We start from the raw sequence: 20,952 nt of genomic DNA, 5'->3' as shown, positions 1-20,952 counted from the left end.
CCAGAAAAATCTCTGGGTCAGGAGGCAAGCGGTGTGGATTCTAACCCTGGCTCCATCCTAAACTTGCCGCGTGACCTGGGACAGACCCCCCCGCCTGGGCTGCCCCAGCCTGCTGGGTTGCAGCCCCAACAACATCACCAGCCATGCAGGTCCGTTCTCCCCCAGGCCCCCAGGAGCCCCGTTTGGACACAGGAACCCACGGCAATGTGATATAAGTGCCCTCACGTGAAGCCAGCGCTGCCTCAGCCCCCTGAAGCCTCCTGCTGTCCCTGTCACCTCAGACAAGCCACAGGACCACACACATCTGTCACTTTCTGTAAGGGCCCAGGGCGCAGTGCCCCTTCTCCGCTGCCAGCTCCTCACTTTCTGGAACCTCCTTTCTCACCCCCAAACCTCCCACCGAAGGGGCTGGAGAGGGGAACTCCTTGGAGGCAGGGCCAGTGACAGCTCCCAGGTGGCGGCACCAGGAAGAGCAGCTTGGGCCCCACCAGGCACAGGCCTGAGGCAGATACAGGTCGTTCTGACAAGGCTATTTATAGCCACCGTCTTGACGATGTTGCTGGGATGAGGGCCCTAGTCTCTCCGTGACTGGGAAACACACAGACGCCTTTCCTTGGAGACAGGAAAGAGGAATTCCCTTAGGAGCTCGGACGTGACCTGTCTTCGGGGAGGAAGGAAGCAGCCTTCTTAGGGATCAGAAAGGGATCGTGATAGCACAGGAGGTTTCTCTGAAACCCCCCTCCAGTAGCGGCTGCAGGGGAGAAGACGGAACTGAAAATGTGATTAAAGGCAGAACGACCCTTCAAAGGACGAAAGACAGAAACATTTGGATGAAGCTTCCCCAGCTCCCGAGTCAGGCACACACCCCTTCACCCCACAGGCCTCACTCCCCGGACTGGGCGGCGCTGAAAGCAAGCCTGGGCTGAGAAGCACTGCTGTCCGGCCCGGGATCTCCTCAGCCAGGGGCTCGGCAAAGGCCAAGCTCAGAGGGGCTATGCCCACCATCCTTTCCCTTCAGGAGCACTCAGCCTCATCACCCCCGTGCAGGGTCCAACAGACAAGTTTCTTGGAAGGGATTCCTGCCCCGTTGAGGGCTTCTGTGCTGGGGCAAATGAGGTATGCAGAGACCTCACCTCAGGGCATGGATTCAAGATCTAGACAGAGTAAAGAAAGAGCTGACGTGGGCGCCAAACCAAAGGAGTATTTTCAGGAGCGACGCTTTGGGAGGCGAGGAGGAGGACAGAAGGCTGTCTGGGCCAAGGAACAAGTCACCCACCATCCCCAACCCCACCCCGGGAATATTTTCTTACAAGATATTTCTATCTCTCCCAAGAAGTACCAGACACAGCTACCGCTTTCCTTTGCCAAGGAAAAGAAACCCCAGCTTTGCAGGGCCCTTTCGTGCGCCCCATCCTGCCAAAAGCCCACCTTCTGGGACCAAGGGCTCGCAGCCTGGCTGGCAGTAAGCACCGCAGCTAAACCCCCTTTTCAAAACAGGAACCATTTCCTCCCCAGGCAGCAGCAAAACTCTCTAGAGCCATGGTCTGACCTTAGTTGCATATCAGAAGGACGCGCGGAGCTTTTCAAAATCCTGATGCTCAGGCCATACCCTAAGCCAAAGTAAGTCAGACTCTCTACTTCTGGACAGGTACCCACATTTTCTAAAGCTCCCCGGCTAATTCTAGGGTGCAGCTAAGGCTGAGAACCACCGGTCTAAAGACCCCAGACAGCCAGAGTGCCTGTGGGGTGAGGGGTGAGGGGCTGTCCACACCATGAGGCAAGAACCCCAACAGAGAGCAGGGCACCACCCCTTGGCAGCCATGCCCTACCTACTCCTGCTCCCCAGCCCCCCAGTACCGGCCCTGCTCCCCAGCCTCATCACAGGGTGCCCCAGATAGCAGGCGCTGGTTCCAGGGGTCGTTTTAGTTGATTCCTTCAAACACCAATATCAAAACTTTCCTTTGGTTCTTGGGCATCCTCTCACAACCGAAAGGTCCAGTACATTGGTGTAATGTCAGAATCCGGGAAGTGCAGTGTCTACGGGCAATATGAATTAGTCAGGAAGGAGGCCCCAGAGTTAGGCCTGGGGAAGTTTCTGGTGAATCTGCCCATGTAGGACCGCTAAACTGATGAGTGTGCACAAACCTGTGAAACTTAGCAGCTCACTTCTGTCTGTGAGCAGTCCCTGTTAGGCAATCTCTCCCCTTGGCTTGGAAGCCTCTCATCTAAATAGCACAACAAACAAACAAACAGAGCTCTTCTGCCGCTCCCACCAAGGATGTGGCAGATCCGTGATCCGTAGCAGCCGGGAGGGTGTGGCCAGGGGACTGGGGCGCGCGGGGTGCCCAGAGTTGCTACAGGAAGCACATACGACCCCCTTCAGGTGAGCCCAACAAAGTCAGTAAGTTAAAATGGTAGCAAGACAGAGACTTAGAGAAGGTTTAGTTTGCTTCTAAAAACTCCCTACACTTCTGCAAAGTCAGTACAACTGTGTTTTAAGATGGTTTCTGGCCACTCACAATACGGAAGTGTCGACCTGTGAGTGTTTACCCTACTGGGTGCCATCCATTTTCCACCCAGAGCTTCAAAGCTCAGGTTTGGGGGGGGGCGTGGGGGTTGACACAGAACAGTTGGCCTGTCACCTTCCCAGGCACAGGTGATCATGTCACCAGACTGAGCCAAGCACTGTCACCCAGTCATAGAGAGCCGTTTTGAAAAGGTCCAGGGCCAGGAAATACTGAAAAGGGCATTAAAAAGAGAAGAGTGTTTGCTGGTGGTCCTGGAAGGGCTCCAGATCCAACCTTTGGTCCACTTAGCCCACAAGTTCAAGAGGGTCCCAGGGCAACTGGCCACCCCTTCTGATAACACATGGCCTTGCCTGTTGGCCAGGATGCAGGTTTCCCTCCTGGACCACGGAAGTGATTCTCTCTGGCCCCTACCCCCTAAGCCCGCAGTCAAAGGCTTTTGCATTGGATCGTGATGTTTACCTTGGAAGGATGTTTGCTCTGCACATTTCTGAAGAAGGTGGTCTTGGCAGTGAAGAAGCAATCCTCCAGTTCCTCCTCCAGGCTGCAGTACCCACTACTCATGCTGCTGTCCACCGTCATCTAGCCCGGGGCCCCGCGAGGCACAGGGCGCGTGTCACCGGCCGGGCTCCTGCGGCGGCCCAGGGAGGAGGGGATCCCCGCCCCAAGATCTACCGGCGCGAGCTCCCAGCCTCGCAGCGGGCTGGGGTGGGGGGTGCTGTCGCCCGGCTAGGCACAGCCCACCCGCCGCCTGGGCTCTCAGGCTGGGCCCCGAGCGGCTCCGGTGGGGGGGTAACCTGCGCCCTTCTCCGCGCGCCGCCCGGGCTGCAAGCTCCGGGGTGGGACGTGGGCGCCCGCCTCGCGCGCGGCGCTCGCCGGCTCACTCGGCATCTGCGGTTTCGTCCCCTCCGCCCCGCGCGCAGAGCGCCATCTCGACACCTCCCCCGCCTGCCCGCGCCTTTCCTGCCCCTCGCCCTGCGCGCAGAGGAGTCGGAAGCCACTTCCTCTCGCAAGGTTCCCCAAAGCCCGGCTGGGCTGTCGCGGCGCCCCTCCCCCCGCCCGCCCCTGGCCTGCGCCTCCCCGCCTCCCTCGGTGGCCCTGGATCCCCGGGACAGGTGGGCCCGGGGCACCAGAGGTCAGGTTAGGGATGCCGGGAAGGAACAGACCGGGACGCGCGCGAGGGAGAAAATTCCCTATGGCCTTTCTTCATGCCTCTGGAAACAGCTCCTTCTCGTCACCCATGATGGCTCATGTTCAAGGAGTAGAAAGGGCTCTAAGGTCCTCGCCGGCTCCCCTCCCTTCCTCCCACCCTCCTCCTCATCCACTCTCACATCCCCCATTCACCAGGAGCCCGGTCAATCAGAGTGGTTGGAGAAGTAACCGGAGAAGAAGAAAATCAATATCTGGTCTGCCTGGAGAAGCAGCAGTATTTTAACTTGGAAATGCGAGAAGAAACTGCAGGGGCCCCACAAACATATGCAAATCGTATGCAAAGTTATGGCAACCTGGAGCGCAAGCCTCCCCTTCCTCCCACGCGCAGCACTTGGCCCCCCGGAAGACTCAGGATACCAAAGGAGCCTCCACACACCAAATAACCCAAGTTATCTATACATTTTCCTGACAGTCTGGCCAGGAGGGGGTCTTTGCCAGTTCCTGTCATTCCTATCAAAGACGGATCATTACATGTCCCCATCAGACTGGATGAAGGAACATCTTCCTCAACCAGGGTTTAGCCCTCCAAGCAATTAGGGTGATACTCCCATAACCTTTCGGCCCAGGTCTGCACAGCAATAGCAGTTAGAGGTACCCTTGCTTGCATAACTCCTGTGCCTGGTGAGTAAACTTCCCCAGCGCCTTGAGGTAGAGAATATTATTCCCATTTTATGGATGAGGAAACTGAGGCTCAGAGTCCTACAAGGAAGATATGTGTCCTGGGACTCAGACCCAGGCCTGTGCAACTCCAGGGCCCATGCTTTTAGCCTCTTGGATCTACAGTCTCTCCACAGAAATGGGACTGTTCTGGTGTGCACTCTGCCATCTTTCAGTAGAGTGGGGCCTGGAGTCCCATGACCAGCAAGGCAAGGCCAGGGGCACCGTTCTCAGAGCCTGAGAACACTGGTGTGTCCCAGAGAGTGGCTAAGAGGGGCGATCAGGACTCTCTCCGGGTTTGCACGGCTCTTCCTTGCAGGTCTGGAACACTCCAATCCGGGGGAAGCACAAGCTGGCCAGAGGGCTAGACTCAGCCCCCAGATACCAAGCTGCCCACTCCATTTTAAGCTATCGTTATTTTTATGAGGAACTCCCTCCCTCCCCCACCTTAGCCAAATCTGTCAGTGCTCAGGAGGGTTTCAAACTGCAGCCCAGTTTGGCTCCATCCTCCAACACAGTCTTTCTCCCAGAAGCCTGTGAGCGCCTGGCAGGTAGGAGCACAAGACAGCTGAAAGCTGCCCACCGCCCTGGGCTCAGGAGATCGGTCCACACCAGCAGCAAGTGCAGGTGAGCAGCTGGGGGGTGGGCTACAGTGAGCTACTGGGTGTTTTGGGAGGAAGAGCTCACCGCTCATAGGGTTGAAGAACCTCTGGCTTGGTCTGGAACAATCTTTCCTTCAAATGAGTATTTTAGTGCTAGTTTCTTGGGGGTGAGGGAGAGATGTCCCCAGAGACAGCAGTTCAGGCAAAAGAATCGTGTCAGCCTCACCAGTACCTCCAAATCCAATGCTGACTGATGAACGCTGCAGGGAGGGGGCCCCTGCATGAGCCTCGGGCCCTCAGTAGCCTGTTTTGTCCAGCCAGCAAAGAAATACACTTCTCTTTATCAAAGGAACCTCCTGGCTCTGTGGGAATCCAATATTTAAGGAAAAAATGGGCCCAGATTCTTTGTGGCCACACTGTGTCCTTGGAGTCACGCAGGGACCTCTGCAAAGCAATTGCAATGCCACGCATTCAAAAGGCACAATCCTAAGAGACAGCAGGTGACAACCTCTTTGAACCCCAAACCAAAGTGCCCCAGGAGTTGGCATGCCTCTCTTCTTGTGCGCAACACGCCAGCTGTGAGACCTGGTTAGGAGAAGTTCTAAGTGACACTGTGTTCTTTTAGGGTGCAGCTACATGCCATTCCAAATATTATGCATATTTGCTGCTGTCTGAATAGGGCTTCTGTAAGCCTTTTTACCATTCACTGCTTGGCCAGCTCTAGAACCTTGAGAGCAGGTTGTTATACCCATTTCACAGGTAGGAAAGTGAGGGACATAACAGGTTCCATCACAGCTCCTGCTTCCCAAGTCTCTTCCCTCCAAGTTAGTGTCCTTCCCCCACCCCGCTCCACCTGCCTATGACTCCAGGCCTGCAAGGGAGCCATGAGTAAGAAGTCAGCAACACAGAGACTGTGTTGGTGAGGACCCTGGGATTCGAAGAAATCTGCAAAGATCAAACACAATAAAGTTGGCCAGCCTCTAGGAGGAAAAGTCTAGACTGAAGCTCCAGGGGCCTTAAGAGAGGAAGACTGGATTCCTTTCAGTGTCTAATGACCCCGTCAGCACCTCTTCCCTATGAGTAATCAGCACTGAGAACCTGGGAGAGGGGGAGAAGGGGCAGGGGAACGCAAGAGCCACTGGCGGGGAACATGCAAAAAACAGGGACTGGCTGTTCTTGTCCCTGAGCCGGGGAAGAGACGTCTGGACCTCCGGCTGCAGCCTAAGCCTCGGGAGCCTTAAATCCAAGGCATCGTGCTGGGGTTCCGGAAGCCCCACTGAGATGGTGAAGTGGGTGACTTTCCTGGCTCAAAGTTTCAGATGATGAAAGACACTATTTTAAGCTTTCTTCCTTTCTCAGATGTGATCCTGACATGTGCCCAGATCCCCTCATTTGATCCACCGCGTGGTTCTGCGTGTTCCAGAAAAGCAGTATCACAAGACCGGGAGCCGGGAGCTGCTACTCTATCCCAGCTCCAACTCCGGCTTGATTCGGCGTCTGGAGCCGCTCAGCACCCGAGGATTCCCCCGCTGTCCCGCTGCAGGGTGTCGGGGTAGAGGTCAGATGGGGGGGGCCTTGTGACCTACCAACACATTCAGAGGCTGAAAACCAGGGTGACGTGCCCCTCGATCCCTGAAACAGAGTTTGAAATTATTCTTAGCCGGTACGTGCAGGCCTCGTACGGCTAGCTTCGTGTGTATCCTTTCATTTAATTCCCTACAACCAACTGATGAGGAAGCTACAGTTCTTATCTCTCTCTTACAGAAAGGAGGAGGAGGTTTGGGCAGGTTAAGCAATCTGCACATAGTCGTACATGCTGGTTCATGGTGGAGCCAAATGAACCCAGCGGGTCTGACCTCAGAACCCAGTTCTGGAACACTCCGTAATAGTACGTGATTGCTCCCGTAGTACCTTCCTGCCTGAAATCACAGGCCATCACAAACCACGCAGGACCTGCTTTCCCAGCCTACCTATGTCTTGTCTTCCCGTCAGCTTGTTGGGATTTTCCAGGGTCCAGCCACTGAGTCTTCTGGTCCTGGCACCCCGCACCCCCAGCCCAGGAGCTTAGTCTGATGTCTGCCAGTGGTGTCCATCCTACCTCACAGACTCGTGCCTCAGAACCCTCTCCCTCCAGGTAGCCCCAGGTGGAGCTACATCTAGCTCCAGCCACAGCTCACCGAGTACCCGGGGCTCCCCTCTGAAGCCTCGCGGGCGACAAGTCCGAAACTGAGCTCGTTATTCCCTGCTTCCCCTCCCCCTGCTCCTTCACCATGAGTAGGTCCTCGCTCAACGAATGCCATGAATGTAGATTATTGCAAAGCTTTCTAGAAGTTTCCTTTGTTTCCCTCTCAGCCTTCTCCAAACTCCCCGCCTCCTTGTGGCCAAAGTCACCCTTCTGTACTAAGATCTGATCAGGGCTATTCTATTATAAAACCTTCTATTCAAATTTCAACTAATAGTTACTGAATATCACCGCACTATACTCCTTACTCTGTGCCCAGCTCTAGTCGCTTATTCTTTCATCCTTTCATTTAAGAAATATTTACCAGGCACCTTCTACATGACAAGTACTAAACTAGGAGTTCGGACTGAGGCCTGGATAAGACATCGTTTCTGCCTCTCACCACACAGTCTAATAGAACGGCAGGAAATAAGAAGTTATATTAGAATTGCCAAGTTCTTGGGGCGCCTGGGTGGCTCAGTGGGTTAAGACACTGCCTTCAGCTCAGGTCATGATCTCAGGGTCCTGGGATCGAGTCCCACATCGGGCTCTCTGCTCTGCAGAAAGCCTGCTTCCTCCTCTCTCTCTCTCTCTCTCTCTGCCTGCCTCTCTGCCTACTTGTGATCTTTCTCTGTCAAATAAATAAATTCTTAAAAAAAAAAAAAACAAGAGAAATTTATTAAAAAAAAAAAAATTGCCAAGTTCTTATACATTTTCTGATCTCACCAGATTGGCACAACCCTGCAAGGAGATATTTTGCAGATGAGTAAACTGAGGCTCAGAGTGGTTCATTTGCCCAAGGTGACAGAGCAAGTAAAGGGTAGGATCTGATTTCAAACCCAGAGCGCCTATGTCCGACAGCTTTCCACGACAATCTTTGTCCTTCATCCAACAACTCTCCAGTGCCTGCCGGGAGGTTCCAAACTCTGGAGCAGGTCTTCAAGGCCCTTCAAGGCCCTTCCGGACCCATGGCCAGCCAGCAGTCCATTCACACCCACCTCTAGCCACAAGACAGCCTCCCTCCTTAAGCTGTGCGGAATTTGTTTCACATTCCTGGCAGCTGCCCTGCCCTCTTGTGGTTTGTTTTGCTGTTTTCTCTGCCTGTCAAAACCCCCCGGGTCCTCCCCTCTTCCTGACACATGTTCACCAATCCCGACAGGACGGCCTCCACCTTCTCCACGTTTGTCAGAAGCAACCTTTCCCAGATGTCCTCTTGGTGGTGGTGGTGGGGGGGTGTTGAACCTTAAGAATTCCACTCTCCATCCCGAGAGCTTCGTTTTACAGCATTAAACCAGCTGTGCAGAGCGAAGAGCTCAATTTCTCCCCAGACGACTTCCTGTCATAAAAGGTGAGCGGCTACACACCTCTTAGGGTGGGCTCACAGGAGATTTGCTTTCTCGCGGGTCCTAGCCCACACAGCACTTCTGTTGTTTGGCTGCTAGCCTAAGAGCTTTGACAGGGCCCTTCCACTTAAAAACACTGAATGCAGTGAAATTAGCCCAGACCAAGAGGCACGGGTCCTAAACAGCTCCTGCCAGGTTTGACTCAGCCACCGGGGAGTCTACCTTCTAACTGTCCCCCTTCTCATCAGACTAGAGAATCACAAAAGATGATTCTGACCCACAATCCCCATCTCTCATCTGCCCCTCTCCAGGCAAGACCAGTTACCCAGGGCAGTGTGGTCTCCAGGGTAAGACACAAACAACTCTCTCACCGTGACACATATAAAGCTGCCTCCTCAGAAACTCGGGACTGACCTGGCCCAGCCAGAGGACATCTCAGGCAGCCACTGTTTCACAGGTAGAAGGAGGAGGTGGGGCTGTGATGAACACCTAGGAAAGGTCTCCAAAACTTAAGGATTTCTAGAGAAATAAGTTCTAGAGCTCTGCCCCTCCTCAGAGCCAGGATCTCAGGTTGGGAAGACTTTCCGCTCTGCCAGACTGGAAGCAAGCTCTGTGGGTTGGCCTGAGGCAGATAGGCCTTGGGGCAGCTCCTGTGAGAGGCAGCTGTCTAGCGGAGATGAATCACTGACAGCCTGGGCCAGCACTTCTGGCTTCTAGAGCGTGGAAGGAAGTCTGTGGAAGGTGGAGAAGCTGTCTCAAATGTAGCCAGAGTGGAACAGGACAGCTGGGGACTGGCCCTGCCTTTGGCACATGTGGATGGGCTGACAACAAATGAAATACAATGGGGTCATAAAATATATTCAATTAATCCAAAATAAGATGGGGGTAGGGGAGGAGGGAGAAGGAACACAGAACAGAAAGGACAGAGAAAAAAATAGAAAGCTGATAGACTTAAAATCTAATTATATCAATAATCACATTAAATGCAAATGATCTAAATAACCCAATTAAAGGGCAGAGATTATCCAATTGGATTTTAAAACAAACAAGATCCAACTATTTGCTGTCTACAGGAAATGAGTTTTAAATATAAAGACAAACCTAGCCTAAAAGTGAAAGGATGGATTTATAAATATCATGCTCCTAGTAATCAAAAGAAAGCTGGAGTGGCCTGTATTGAAATCAGACAAAGTAGATTTCAGAGTCAAGAATATTACCAGGGAGGGGCGCGTGGGTGGCTCAGAGGGTTAAGCCTCTGCCTTCGGCTCGGGTCATGATCCCAGGGTCCTGGCATCGAGCCCCAAGTTGGGCTCTCTGCTCCGCAGGGAGTCTGCTTCCTTCTCTCTGCCTGCCTCTCTGCCTACTTGTGATTTCTGTCTGTCAAATAAATAAACAAAATCTTTAAAAAAAAAAAAAAAGAATATTACCAGGGATAAAGAAGGTTATTTCATCATGAGACGAGGTCAATTAATCAAGAGAACATAATCTTAAATGTTTATGTAATGAATAATGGAGCTTCAAAATTTAGCAAGATAGAAGCCTAAGGAGAAATAGGCTATAGATATAGATATAGATATAGATATAGATATCTGTAGATATTGATAAATCTATATACCTAACCTATATAGATATATATCTATATATATGCTTATATATAATATAATATATATAATAATATATATATATTTAGGCACAATTATATTTGGACATTTCAGTCCCTCTCCTTCAATAACGGATAAAACAAGTAGACAGGGCACAGGTGTGCCTTAACAAAGTTGTTACCGGTCACAATCCAATGTGATACACCCTTGGGAAGCATTTCTGAGGAGACCTAGGACCCAGAACACGAGGAGGTGCCTGCAGGTGTCCCTCCATAGTGTGTGTTCAGGCGCCGCCCCGCAGGGACAAACCCCCGCCTCCCAGTTTCTCCCGACTTGCTTCTGGCTCCCCCGTGTGGTAGTTCTGGGTTCAGCACGGGGCCTTCCGGCAGAGGGTTGGGGCAGGAGTGACCAGGGTTCTGGAAAGGCAGAGCCTCGGGGAGAGAGAGAGATGGTGGCATGCCTGTGGGAGGGGAGCACAGGGCCAGGAGCCAGGAAACTGGGCTCTCCACGCCAGCTGAGTCACCACCACGCAGCGACTGCAGAGGGTGGGGGTTGGAGGGTGGTGACAGAACGGCATCCCGTGCGACTGATCCACCCTGGAGCTTGGGAAGCCGCCTGGCTGTCCCTTTGGTGTGTACGTCTTGGTCTATAGAGGGGAGCAACAGGCAACTCTTATTCTTGAAGCAAACGGGCTGCGGACCGTTATAGAGTCAGAGTTATAGACTATGCGGACCGTTATAGAGTCATAGTGTCCTGGTTGTAGGTCCAGGACAGTAACCCATCTTTCTGGCATTTTGGAGAGCTAGCAGAGCCAGACCATGAAGGATTTCTGCCCTAGTGCAGATTCGGGTTGATTTCAAGGGCCGTGGGAAGCCACCACGGGTTTTCATCATGGGGAGGACAGGACCGACCCTCCCGTTGGGTTACTGGAGGCAGCAGAGACAGCCCTCCCACGTTACCTGCAGATTCGCAGGCCTTGGTCTGCACACGCCCTCGCACACATCTTCCCCCCCGACCCTCACCACCCAGCACACCACCCAGTCCTCAGGGGAGAAACCCAAGGCCCAGAGAACTAGGAGGCTGGCCCCGGGCCACATAGCAAGTGTGCTGTCTACACAGTCTGGATCAGAACCTAGCTCTTCTGCCACTGTGAAGCTCGTTGCTTTCTTTAAGAAAATATTTATTGCTTTAAAAAAAATTTCCACCCTGGAAACAGATGAAAGCATCAGTTATTCAAGCAGCACTGATGCAAGCAGCAAAAGCTGAAAGGAATCTAACTCTACCCCCTTGGGACTCTTACCCACCCCCAAGGTGAAACCTCTTCAGTGGTTTGCCGGGTGGTGTCCAAGCCCTCACTCTACACTAACACACACAGACATATGTGTGCAAAATACAGATAGGCTTGTCCTGTGGGGGGGGGGGGGGCGGGGTAGGCACTCGTTCTTGCTTTGCACTATTCCCCACAGTACGTATGGACTGAGCTCTCCTTCGGATGCATGCCTTAGAATTGGCTTGGACAGCTGGAACTTTCTTCCCAGCTACCCAGGCTGTCTCCGCTGCTTACAGTGCCCCTTAGGCAGCAGCTGGACCCAGGGCCCTGGTCATCAAAGAGCCAATGACCTAAGACACTATCCTCTGTTTGCGGCGTGTCCCACTGATGGCATCCGGAAGGTCATGCCCGGCTAGACAAACGTGGACATAATCTGAGGTCGTCCCTAGAAACACACTGTTCTTTTCATTTCAGAGAGTAAGTATTAATTGAACACATGTCAGGGGGAAAAAATCCTCCGTACATCAAACCAGTGATTTGAGGGTTTTCTAAATTTCCTTTAACACACGCTTTATTTAAGTTTAATGAAATGAATCTATTTAAAGAGAAATATTGGGTAAATAGTAGCACAGGTGGAACATGGCTATGGCTGGCTTCCAAGTGAGGAAAGTACCTGAGCAAGGTTTGGGAGCTCCCGAGGGAGGGGCCGGGCTGTGCGGCCAGGAGCCGGGAGGCTGGCTTCCAGGGGCCGCTCCCGCTCCTGAAGGGGCAGGGGCAGGGGAGGGAACCCACGCCCGGCAGATGTCAACCCGCTGTGATTTGAGTGGAAGGAAGAGTGGTTATGTTTTCAGCTCATCCGATGTACTGAGACAAGAGAGAGGTTGCCAGGAACACCCTGGCCTGCCATGGGTTATAAGAATCAACAGTTGAGGCCAGAAACTTCCACTCTGGGGGTTGCTTCCCTGAAGGCAATGAAAGGCACGGACCAAACTGGCAAACTCACACGCCATCGTGAGGGTACTGGGGAGTCCCTGAGGGTTGGGTTTTTTGGTTGTGTTTTTTTTGTTTTTTTTGTTTTGTTTTGTTTTGTTTTTCCACCAGAGGAGCAACTTTAAGAACACATGAAGCATAAGGTCTTTGGGATGCTACAGCCATACTGGCAATTTGTTGTGCTGTTTGGCCAAGGCCAACGATGTTCTCTAGGAATCAGGCTTTAAAAAAAAAAAAGGAATCAGGCTTCAGATGAAGAAGGGATCTGGGGTGCACATGAAGGAAATTTGCTAGGTGCTTAAGGAAAAATCGCATGTGTCAGACCTTGGAGACCTCTAAGGAAAGACTCTAAAAGCAACAGTGTCGTGGTGGAGAAGGCATAGGCAGGCAGCTGCCCTTCCTCTGCTGGCCCTGGGTGTCTTCCACATGGCCCTGTCAGCTTGCAGCCAGGGCTCTGAGTCCACCTCTGCCTCCCCCCCACACACACACTCCTGCCCCCCTCCCTCCCTCCGTGCAGGAGGCGGCAAGGCAGAGAGAAGACAGCTGGAACCTTGGGATTACTGCTTTCCAACGGGGGATGCCAAAAACGTATCTACAGGGTGATCTCAACCATGTTTTGAAAAATGTATGAACGTACGGGAGGAAAATATAAAAAAGTTAACCAACAGCATCTCCTCCGGTTGGAGGAAAATCAGTGATTTTTCTTTTCCTTAAAGAGTGGAGAGGAGAAAGGACATGACATTGAGACCCCGCCCCCCAGCAGCCATACGGCCCCCAAACTAGCTGAGTTCAGACGGGGCCACAGCAAATGCCCCCCGGGAAGACGGCGCTGGTGCATGAAGCTAGGTCAGCCCAGGTGACTGTGTCAAGGTGAAAGAAAGCTCCATCCTGGTATTTAACTGAAAATCAACTCAAGGCGGAAATCAGCACAAACAAGCTTTTTAGAGAAGGGGAGTGAGCCTGGAGCACGGCCCGGGTTTTATTGATAGAAGGCTCGGTCCTGCCCTCGCTGTGCTGAAGCAGGCGGCCAGGCCTGGCCAAGGCAAACAGAACAGCCTGACCCAGCCGGGAGCAAACCCCACTCCAGGCCGTCGGTGGCTGGGGGCCGCTCGGCACCCATGCGGGACACTTGGATCCCCCCACGTGGTTCTGTATGGCTCCTTCTATAATTCAGTGGGGGATCTACTCTAGACACGTCCTCGATTCAGCTTCCAGAGGGTTCTGAGGTGGCGTCCTCTTCCCAACAGAGGAGAAGGGGCCACTCTGCTTCCAAAGACTCAGACTTGGAAGGCCTCGTGTGCTGCTGGCATCCCAAGCAGGAGACGAGGTATAGAGCAAACTCCAGGGCCTGCCCTGGGGCCTTCCGCCCCCCTCACCTGCCAGGCTAACCTGTTCCAGGCCAGGCTTTCTCAACCTCCACACTGTGGACATTCAGGGTCAGGCGATGCTTTGTTGTGGGGACCTGTCCTGTGTCGTGGAGGGCGGTCAGCAGCTTCCCTAGCCTCCCCCATCAGACTCCAGTAGCATCACCCCAGTTGTGACAACAAAAAATGTCTCCAGAAACTGACATTTTTAGGAAACGTTGCCACACGGTGTGCTGTGTAACCACCCTCCTCCTTCTCATAAGGCAAACCTTCAGCAAAATTCTGCAGCAGTCACCAGGGTTCGGGAGGTCCCTGAGGAGGTCCTTTTCCTCCTCACCCCTCATGGGGCAAGGCCCTCCCGGGAGGCCTGGCTACCTTCAGGCTACACCATAAATAGTTACAATTCCAAAGTGTGTGGAAAAGGCAAAGAGTTTTTAAAATACTGAGCTTAGAGTCAGTTCAATCTCACTCGTATAAAAACATACATCATATTTGCTTTCTAGCAATGCTTTCTTCGTGGGAGAAAAGAGGTGGGGGGTGGTGATTACTGCGGTCAGCTAATCTCGGGATTTGGGGCCGACCTGGGATTTCCCAGGGCCACTGGTATTCTCTTCAGGAAATAACCAGTCGTTCAGCACCTATATCGTCTCTCACAACACTCTGAGCATTTTCCTCATAAACATGGTGCTTATTTGATTATCTCGTTCCCCGATGCTGCTGCCAGCCCAAAGAGGCCAGGGGCCATGTCTGCTCCCTTCATCACTAAGTCCTTGGCATCTCTGGGCCTTGCATACAGTCAACCTTCAAAACATATTTGCTAAATGAAAGAATGAATGGTATCTAGGGACCCTCCTTACATCCTTGACTAGCAACCATGGACTCATACATTAGGGATCAGATCAAATGTCACCTCCTCTGGGAAGCCTTCCCTGATTTCTCCCAACAGAACCAATTGCCTCCTGTACTCAGAACACTTGATTCATACTTTCCATTGCAACATGCATCATGGTATACACTACTTGGTTGTATTCTGCCTCCCCTGCCAGAATGTAAGCTCTCTGTGGGTAAGAACTGCAATGATGTATCATTTACGATCCCCGCTCTCCCCAGTGCTCGGCACACAGGGGACACTCAATAAATCCTTGTTCAGTGCAAGAATCAGAAAATGTTCTCCCATCTCCACTCCAAATCCTAGACATCAAAGTTTAGACACATCAATTCCCTGGTTCTTTAACACAAGGAAAGAATATCTGCCTGGCCCTTCTGAGGTTGAATCTAGACTGGCTGCCTGATTGGCCCACGGCATGATATGCTTGAAGAGCCTCAGCCCCAAAGTCCCCACTGCCCCAGGGCCACAAGGCTTCAAGGGACCTTCAGGAGCCCTCTCTCCTTTCAATCCTCACTACACCTGCACCTCTGGCTTAGAATCCTAGGTCAAAGCAGGCCCTGTACTTGGAGAGACCTAATGAGGATTTCTGAATATCTACATACTTCTCGGGGTCACTGTTCCTGTTCCATCTTGCTGTTCCCTTGAAAAGGGGTGTGTCTGGCCAGAAGGGGACCCCAGCATCCAGGTTGCATGGAATGCATGCTGACCAGAGCTCCTGGGCAAAGAACGTGGAGCCTAGGCTACCAGCAGAAGCCATTCCCCGCCCGGTCCTGGAGCTCTGCTCCCTACCTGGCTGAAGATCGGCGTGAGGGTGCTTTCTGGAGAGGGTCTGTCCCGGGATGGGCCTTCCTGCCGACTGCAATCCAGCTGGATCAGGTGACGGCACTCCGGGTGGCAGGTGAATTTACAGTCTGGAAGGAAAGAACCACCGGGAGGTTAGGAGTCAGGTAGGATCCTGCCCACTTCCACCCAGAGAAACACCCCAGGAGACTGCATTTAGCTCCAGGAAGGAAGAACGTGCAGGAGAGAAGCGGCAGCTGGGAGAAGAGCCCGGGGCCAGCAGAGATGCTGAGAGTTAACGCGTGTTTTACACATTGGCAAACTGTTTCCACCTCCATTATTTTGTGTAACCTTGCAGTCATGATTACTGCCACTTCACAGACAGGAAATTGGGGTCTAGGGACCTTAGGGATTTTCTCAAGGTCAGATTGTCTGACTTCAGGCTGGTGCTCTTTCTACTAATTTATATTAATCACCGGGGGGTCATGGATCCCCCAGAGAAAGACTTCACTTTTCTGGGCCTCATTCTGCCAATCTGTAAAATACAGGTAATAGCTTCCCTGCCTGGTGCACAAGGAAGTTTCTGGTTCCAGGGGAGAACAGGTCTTAACAAATTAAAAGTGCCTCCAGGGACAGAGGCATTTCATCCACAGGAAGGGCTGTTGCCTGTCTCCAACCCTACCCAGCTCAAAATGTGGAGGTGGCTTCTCTAACCCAGATAAAAGGGTCTACGGTGAACATCCCCCATAGGTGCCCCATGGAAGAGCATACGTCTCATAGACAATATTCATTTCCATGGAGGCGGGACTTAATTTCCAGGGTTGAAAAGAGCCTTGGGAACTACTCTGGAGATGGGGAGACCGGGGCTCAGAGGGGTGAGTGAGTTTGCCCAGTGACACCCAGCTCAGCCTCTGCTGGGACCAGCGAGGCTCGGCCAGGCGGCCGGTACTGCAGAGGGCAGCTGTGAAGCGACCGGTGGCCGCTAAAGACACCCACACATGCCCACCAGCAGGTGAAATGTTCGGACTTGCTCCGGTTTCAGTGGGGCCCCCACAGAGAGCTGCTGAGCCTCCTGGGCTCACTTGTCCTAGAGGTGCCACAGCTCAGCCAGAAGACCCTCCAGCTTGGGTGTGAAGTCACTCTTGGGGGCTGGCTTCCTGACTTTGCAGCCGGGTGTGTGGGGATGGGCGGGTGTGGGCAGGGTTCGTGGCAGGCGGTAAGAGAGCCCGCCCTCATTTGGATAACCTGGGAACCACTTCTGGCTGGTAAGAGCTCCGGTTCTGGGATGCCTGGGCGGCTCAGTTGGTTGGTGTCTGCCTTCAGCTCAGGTCGTGATCCCAGGGTGCTGGGATCTCTGCTCGCATCGGGCTCTCTGCTCAGAGGGAAAGCCTGCTTCTCCCTCTGCCTGCCCCTCCCCCTGCTTATGCTCTCTCTCTCATATAAATAAATAACACCTTAAAAAAAATTTAAAAAAAAAAGAATTCAGGCTCCTGACACTCTGTTCCTTCCTTATAACAAGTTCCGGAAACCAGCCCATTTGGACTTTTCCTTCGAAAGCCACTGTAGCACCCTCCATCTTGGGCCAGGGGTGGGTCCCCTCCTCTCCCACTCTTCTGGGGAGTTTGGAAGGGAGGCCCCCACTCTCCCCAGCTTCCCTCTCCCTTTAACCCCCGCCCCCCCGCCGCCAAAGGTGAGCACCTGGGCCACATTCCTCCCACAGGTTTTGCCATGAACGTCTGCCAGAGAGCACACAAATGCAGAGACACGCAGATTCCAGAACCCCGTAACCATCTCACTCAATGGTCTGAAGCCCCCGGCCGTCTTTCCAGGATGGCAGTTCGAAGCTCTCGGACTTACAGGCCTCCTGCCAAAGGCCGCCAACATCTATTCCTTCAGACCCCACCCCTGTCTAAGCCTTCCTGACTCTCCTTCATAGAAGCCTTCCCCTCACCTGGGGACGGAATGGCGAAGCCGTTGTCTGAGGGGCACCCCATGCCTCCAAGTGCCCACATGCCTTTCTGGCCTCCTGCCCCTGTAGGAGATCCCTGCCCCGCACAAAGACAGCCTCACGCCTAGTGGGGTGAACAGCCGAGGCCAGAGTCCACACAGAGGAGCATTGTTCTGGGACTCCGCTCCTGGGACGCACCTGTACCACCTCTGGCAGCGCACTGAGCGGTGAAGAATGCCACGGGGATGCCAAGCAGGGGAAACAAGGAAGAGAAGGAAGGACTAGAAGCTCTCCTAACTCTACAGCAGGCAAGAGCTGTCGCCAGCTCACAAATGGGGAAGCGACTCAAGACAGGAGAAGGTCTTCTAGTCTCTTCTTTGAACTCCTGGTACTGCTGACACAGGCTCTGTAGGTCCCTCTGTGCGTCCAGTTCTCTCACATTCTGTCTATCCATCTGTCTGTCTCTCTGACACACATAAACACACACATGCCCCCGAAAACAGCACGAAAACCTCAGGAAGATTTTTTTTTTTTCCTTTTTACAGTCCTGACGCCGCGCTGGACAGAGCCAGGGAACAGAAGACTCCAGGAAGAGTATCGGGGGTTTTATAAAAAGCACATTTGAGCACCAACGACGTTGTTCCATCAGACCGTGTAATCACAGACTGTAGCAAAACCACGGGAGCATGTCTTGATACTTGCAGGCCCCTGGAAATGCTAAGCCCAGGGCTTTTAGGACAGCAGAGATGAAGTCAGAGCCCCATGCCCTGATCCAAACACAGAAGCAAGCCCCACTGGCCCACAAGCCTGCAGGCCTGACATACTCCGCTGGAGAGATCCAGGAGGTTCCAGAGGCAGGGCTGCGTTCCCCTGGGACTAGGTGGGTGACCGCCGCAGGCCATCTTTCCCCCAAGACAGCTCACCATGACGGCTACCAAGATAACTCCTTGGTATCCATTGCCTTCTCCAGGCTTCAGCTGGTGTTCAGTCTGGACACAGAAAGGGAGAGGTCCCCTGGGGGGCACAGAGCCACAGAGGCACCTGGGAACGGCTCAGTCGTCCCTGCACAGCCAGCACTGCCATCTTTGGCAACAACTCCAATGTCTTACACACAGACCTCCCTACACTTGAGGGTGATGAGGAATGAGACAGGACCCCTGGGGAAGTCAGGCTGCCTGGGCAGACCGGACACACATGCCTGAAGATAACTAACGAGTAGGACAGCACAGGGAAGGGCCTGACTGCCCAACAGTTCCAGGAAGCCTGCCTGCTCAGGGCACAGCAGCCCCTCCCAGCCACAGCAGTCTGGGAAGTTTTCTGGGTGAGGCAGGGTCTGGGGAGCTGGAAGAGAGGACCAGATTGCCGGAGACGCGTATTCCCATGTCACAGGGCCAAGAAGGGGCAGGGAGCTCCGACATCACAGAACAGATAGGATGAGGATCTCCCCGTCCAGAGGCAGCAGAGATCAGGGAGCAACATTCCTACGTTCTAATCGGAGTATCTTAGGGAGAACTGGCATTTCTTGACCCTTGTGTTGTCATCTATAAAATAGAATTATTATCCCTTCCTTCCGGGCTCTGCCCTTCCCTTGCAGCTCTAACCCCTGGCCCCCTTCCCAGGGGCTGCTTTGGAGAAAATGAATGTGCCTCCAGCTCCTGGAAGAGGAGCCTATGGAAACAGAGGGGCCAACCCTAAGGAGAAATAATGGAGACAAATCACAAAAGGGCTCCTTGTCCGAGGAGGGACCCCTGAGCCAGGATGGACAGGAGCAGCTAGGGCCTGCCCTCAGCACCCAGATGACATTAGTTCCCCAGTTTTCCTGTAACAAAGCACCATGAGCTAGTGACTTAAAACAGACATTTGTTTGGATTTGGATAAGGAAATGTCAAGTGAGTCTGATAAGGAAACGTCGAGCCCTTTCACCCCAGAGTTGCACACCAGACCCCACGACAAGATGGAGCTCTCTGCTTAACTCCCTCTGAGGCCAAGGCATGGGAGGAGGGCGAGGCTTGCACCCAGGATAACCTCTGGGTCTGCAGCGAGGCCTCAGGCCACTCTCACAGTCACTCTGGGCTCGGTGAAGACCAGCTTCTTGCCCCGTATGGCCAAAGCCACTTCTGAGGCCCAAGGAGGAAGCATGACAACCTCTGAATCTAAGAGCCTAAGCCCATTCTCTGGGTACCCCAGGCCGCCTTGGTGAAGGTCAGCTTGAAAACGAACCTTCTTATTTCCCCCTTTCTGCCTTCAGGGACCCGGCCCATACTGTGGTCTGATGGCAAGAGGATGCACTTAGAGGTAGACCTGGCCTTCAGTCACTCTACCAGCAACATGACCTTGGGTAAGTTATTGAACTTCTCTGAGCATTAATCTCAGTTCTGAAAGGGGAACGAGCCAGCTCACAGGGCTACCATGAGGGTTCGGGGTGGGGTCTTGATGCACAGCACTGCACCAGGGCCCTCGGTCAGCGTTCCACCCCTGTGCCCCAGCCCTGCCCTGCCAGGCAGATGCCTCAGCTCAGCTCCTGGTGGTGATCTGCGGTTGGTCTCACCAACCTTCCTCCAGCTAGTCATTTCAAAGCAACACACAGGTGGCTTTAGTTGTAGAGTTATTTGGTTCTAAGACTGTACAGGCCAAAGCAAAACAAAAACAAACTGGTGCTAGAAAATGCAGTATTAACCTAAGTTAACATAACATAAGAAGCAGAAGTCAGGGTTGTCCTGGTCCTCCAGAGCAAGTCAGTGGGGACAATCCCCAATGTCAGGGGTCCCTTCTCAGACCTTCTCAGGACACTTCAAGGGATTCCCATTCTTGCACTGGGAGTCCCTCCACACAACTCTCTGGGCTGGACCAGCTGTGGCCACTCAGAGACCACCCAGATCGCCTCCAACACCCCTGCACCTGTCTGTCCAGCCACCGGCCTGCTTCCCCCACTGCACGCACCCACCCCCACACCGTTACCCTGCAGCCTCCAGCCTGCCTGCTGTCCTGGCCAGTGAGCACCCTCTCTATGTCACCCCAAGATTTCCCCTCAGACCTCAGGCCCTCTTGCAAAGGACCCACGGGTTAATGGACCCTCAGCAACACTGCCCTCCAAGTTTCGAGCCTTGCTCTGGGCCCTGCTCAGTATGTGAGAGGACCTGACACTACTAAACATTCAGAAGGGGTTTGGTGTGAACCAGGTAGGTGACCAGAGTGAGGACGGGTGCTCTCCCTTTTACCAAAGCAGAGGCCAGAGTCTGAGTGCTGACCTGATCTCAGGCTACTGTCCCCTGTGCCTCAGTTTCCTCTCTGTGAAGTGGAGGGATAGTAGTATTGGCCTCGCAGGGTTGCCGTGAGAATGGAATGAGATACTCAGGTAAAAGTCACACAAGATCTGATACAAAGAGTTCAATACGTATTAACTCTTCTTATTAACTGGCCAAAACCCAAGGTAGCATCATCATTCCAGAAGCCTGTCTGTGCATATCCTGCCCAGACCCACTGACCTTCCTCCAGACCTCCACTAAGTCATGATGCAAAAGGTCCCGAGGCACCCTCAGACCTCTGCTGA

At 53.3% G+C, this 20,952-nt stretch overlaps 1 protein-coding gene across 2 annotated transcripts in view; it reads right to left on the bottom strand.

Moving 5' to 3' along the window:
• The window catches only part of RASSF5 (Ras association domain family member 5), a 65,096-nt gene that overhangs the window by 25,030 nt on the left and 19,114 nt on the right, over positions 1-20,952 (bottom strand). Inside the window, exon 2 of one of the 2 annotated variants that reach the window (XM_032317906.1) lies at positions 15,464-15,585. In XM_032317906.1, coding sequence (XP_032173797.1) covers positions 15,464-15,585 — 122 coding nt within the window. Of the gene's footprint in view, positions 1-2,987; positions 3,942-15,463; positions 15,586-20,952 lie in introns of those variants that run through there. The other variant, XM_032317907.1, reaches the window with a different exon arrangement.

This window comes from Mustela erminea, chromosome 17, assembly GCF_009829155.1.
Source record: "Mustela erminea isolate mMusErm1 chromosome 17, mMusErm1.Pri, whole genome shotgun sequence".
NCBI classification, from domain to species: Eukaryota; Metazoa; Chordata; class Mammalia; order Carnivora; family Mustelidae; genus Mustela; species Mustela erminea.
Note: the sequence above shows the minus strand (reverse complement) of the source record. Positions and strands in the feature narration are given on the sequence as shown.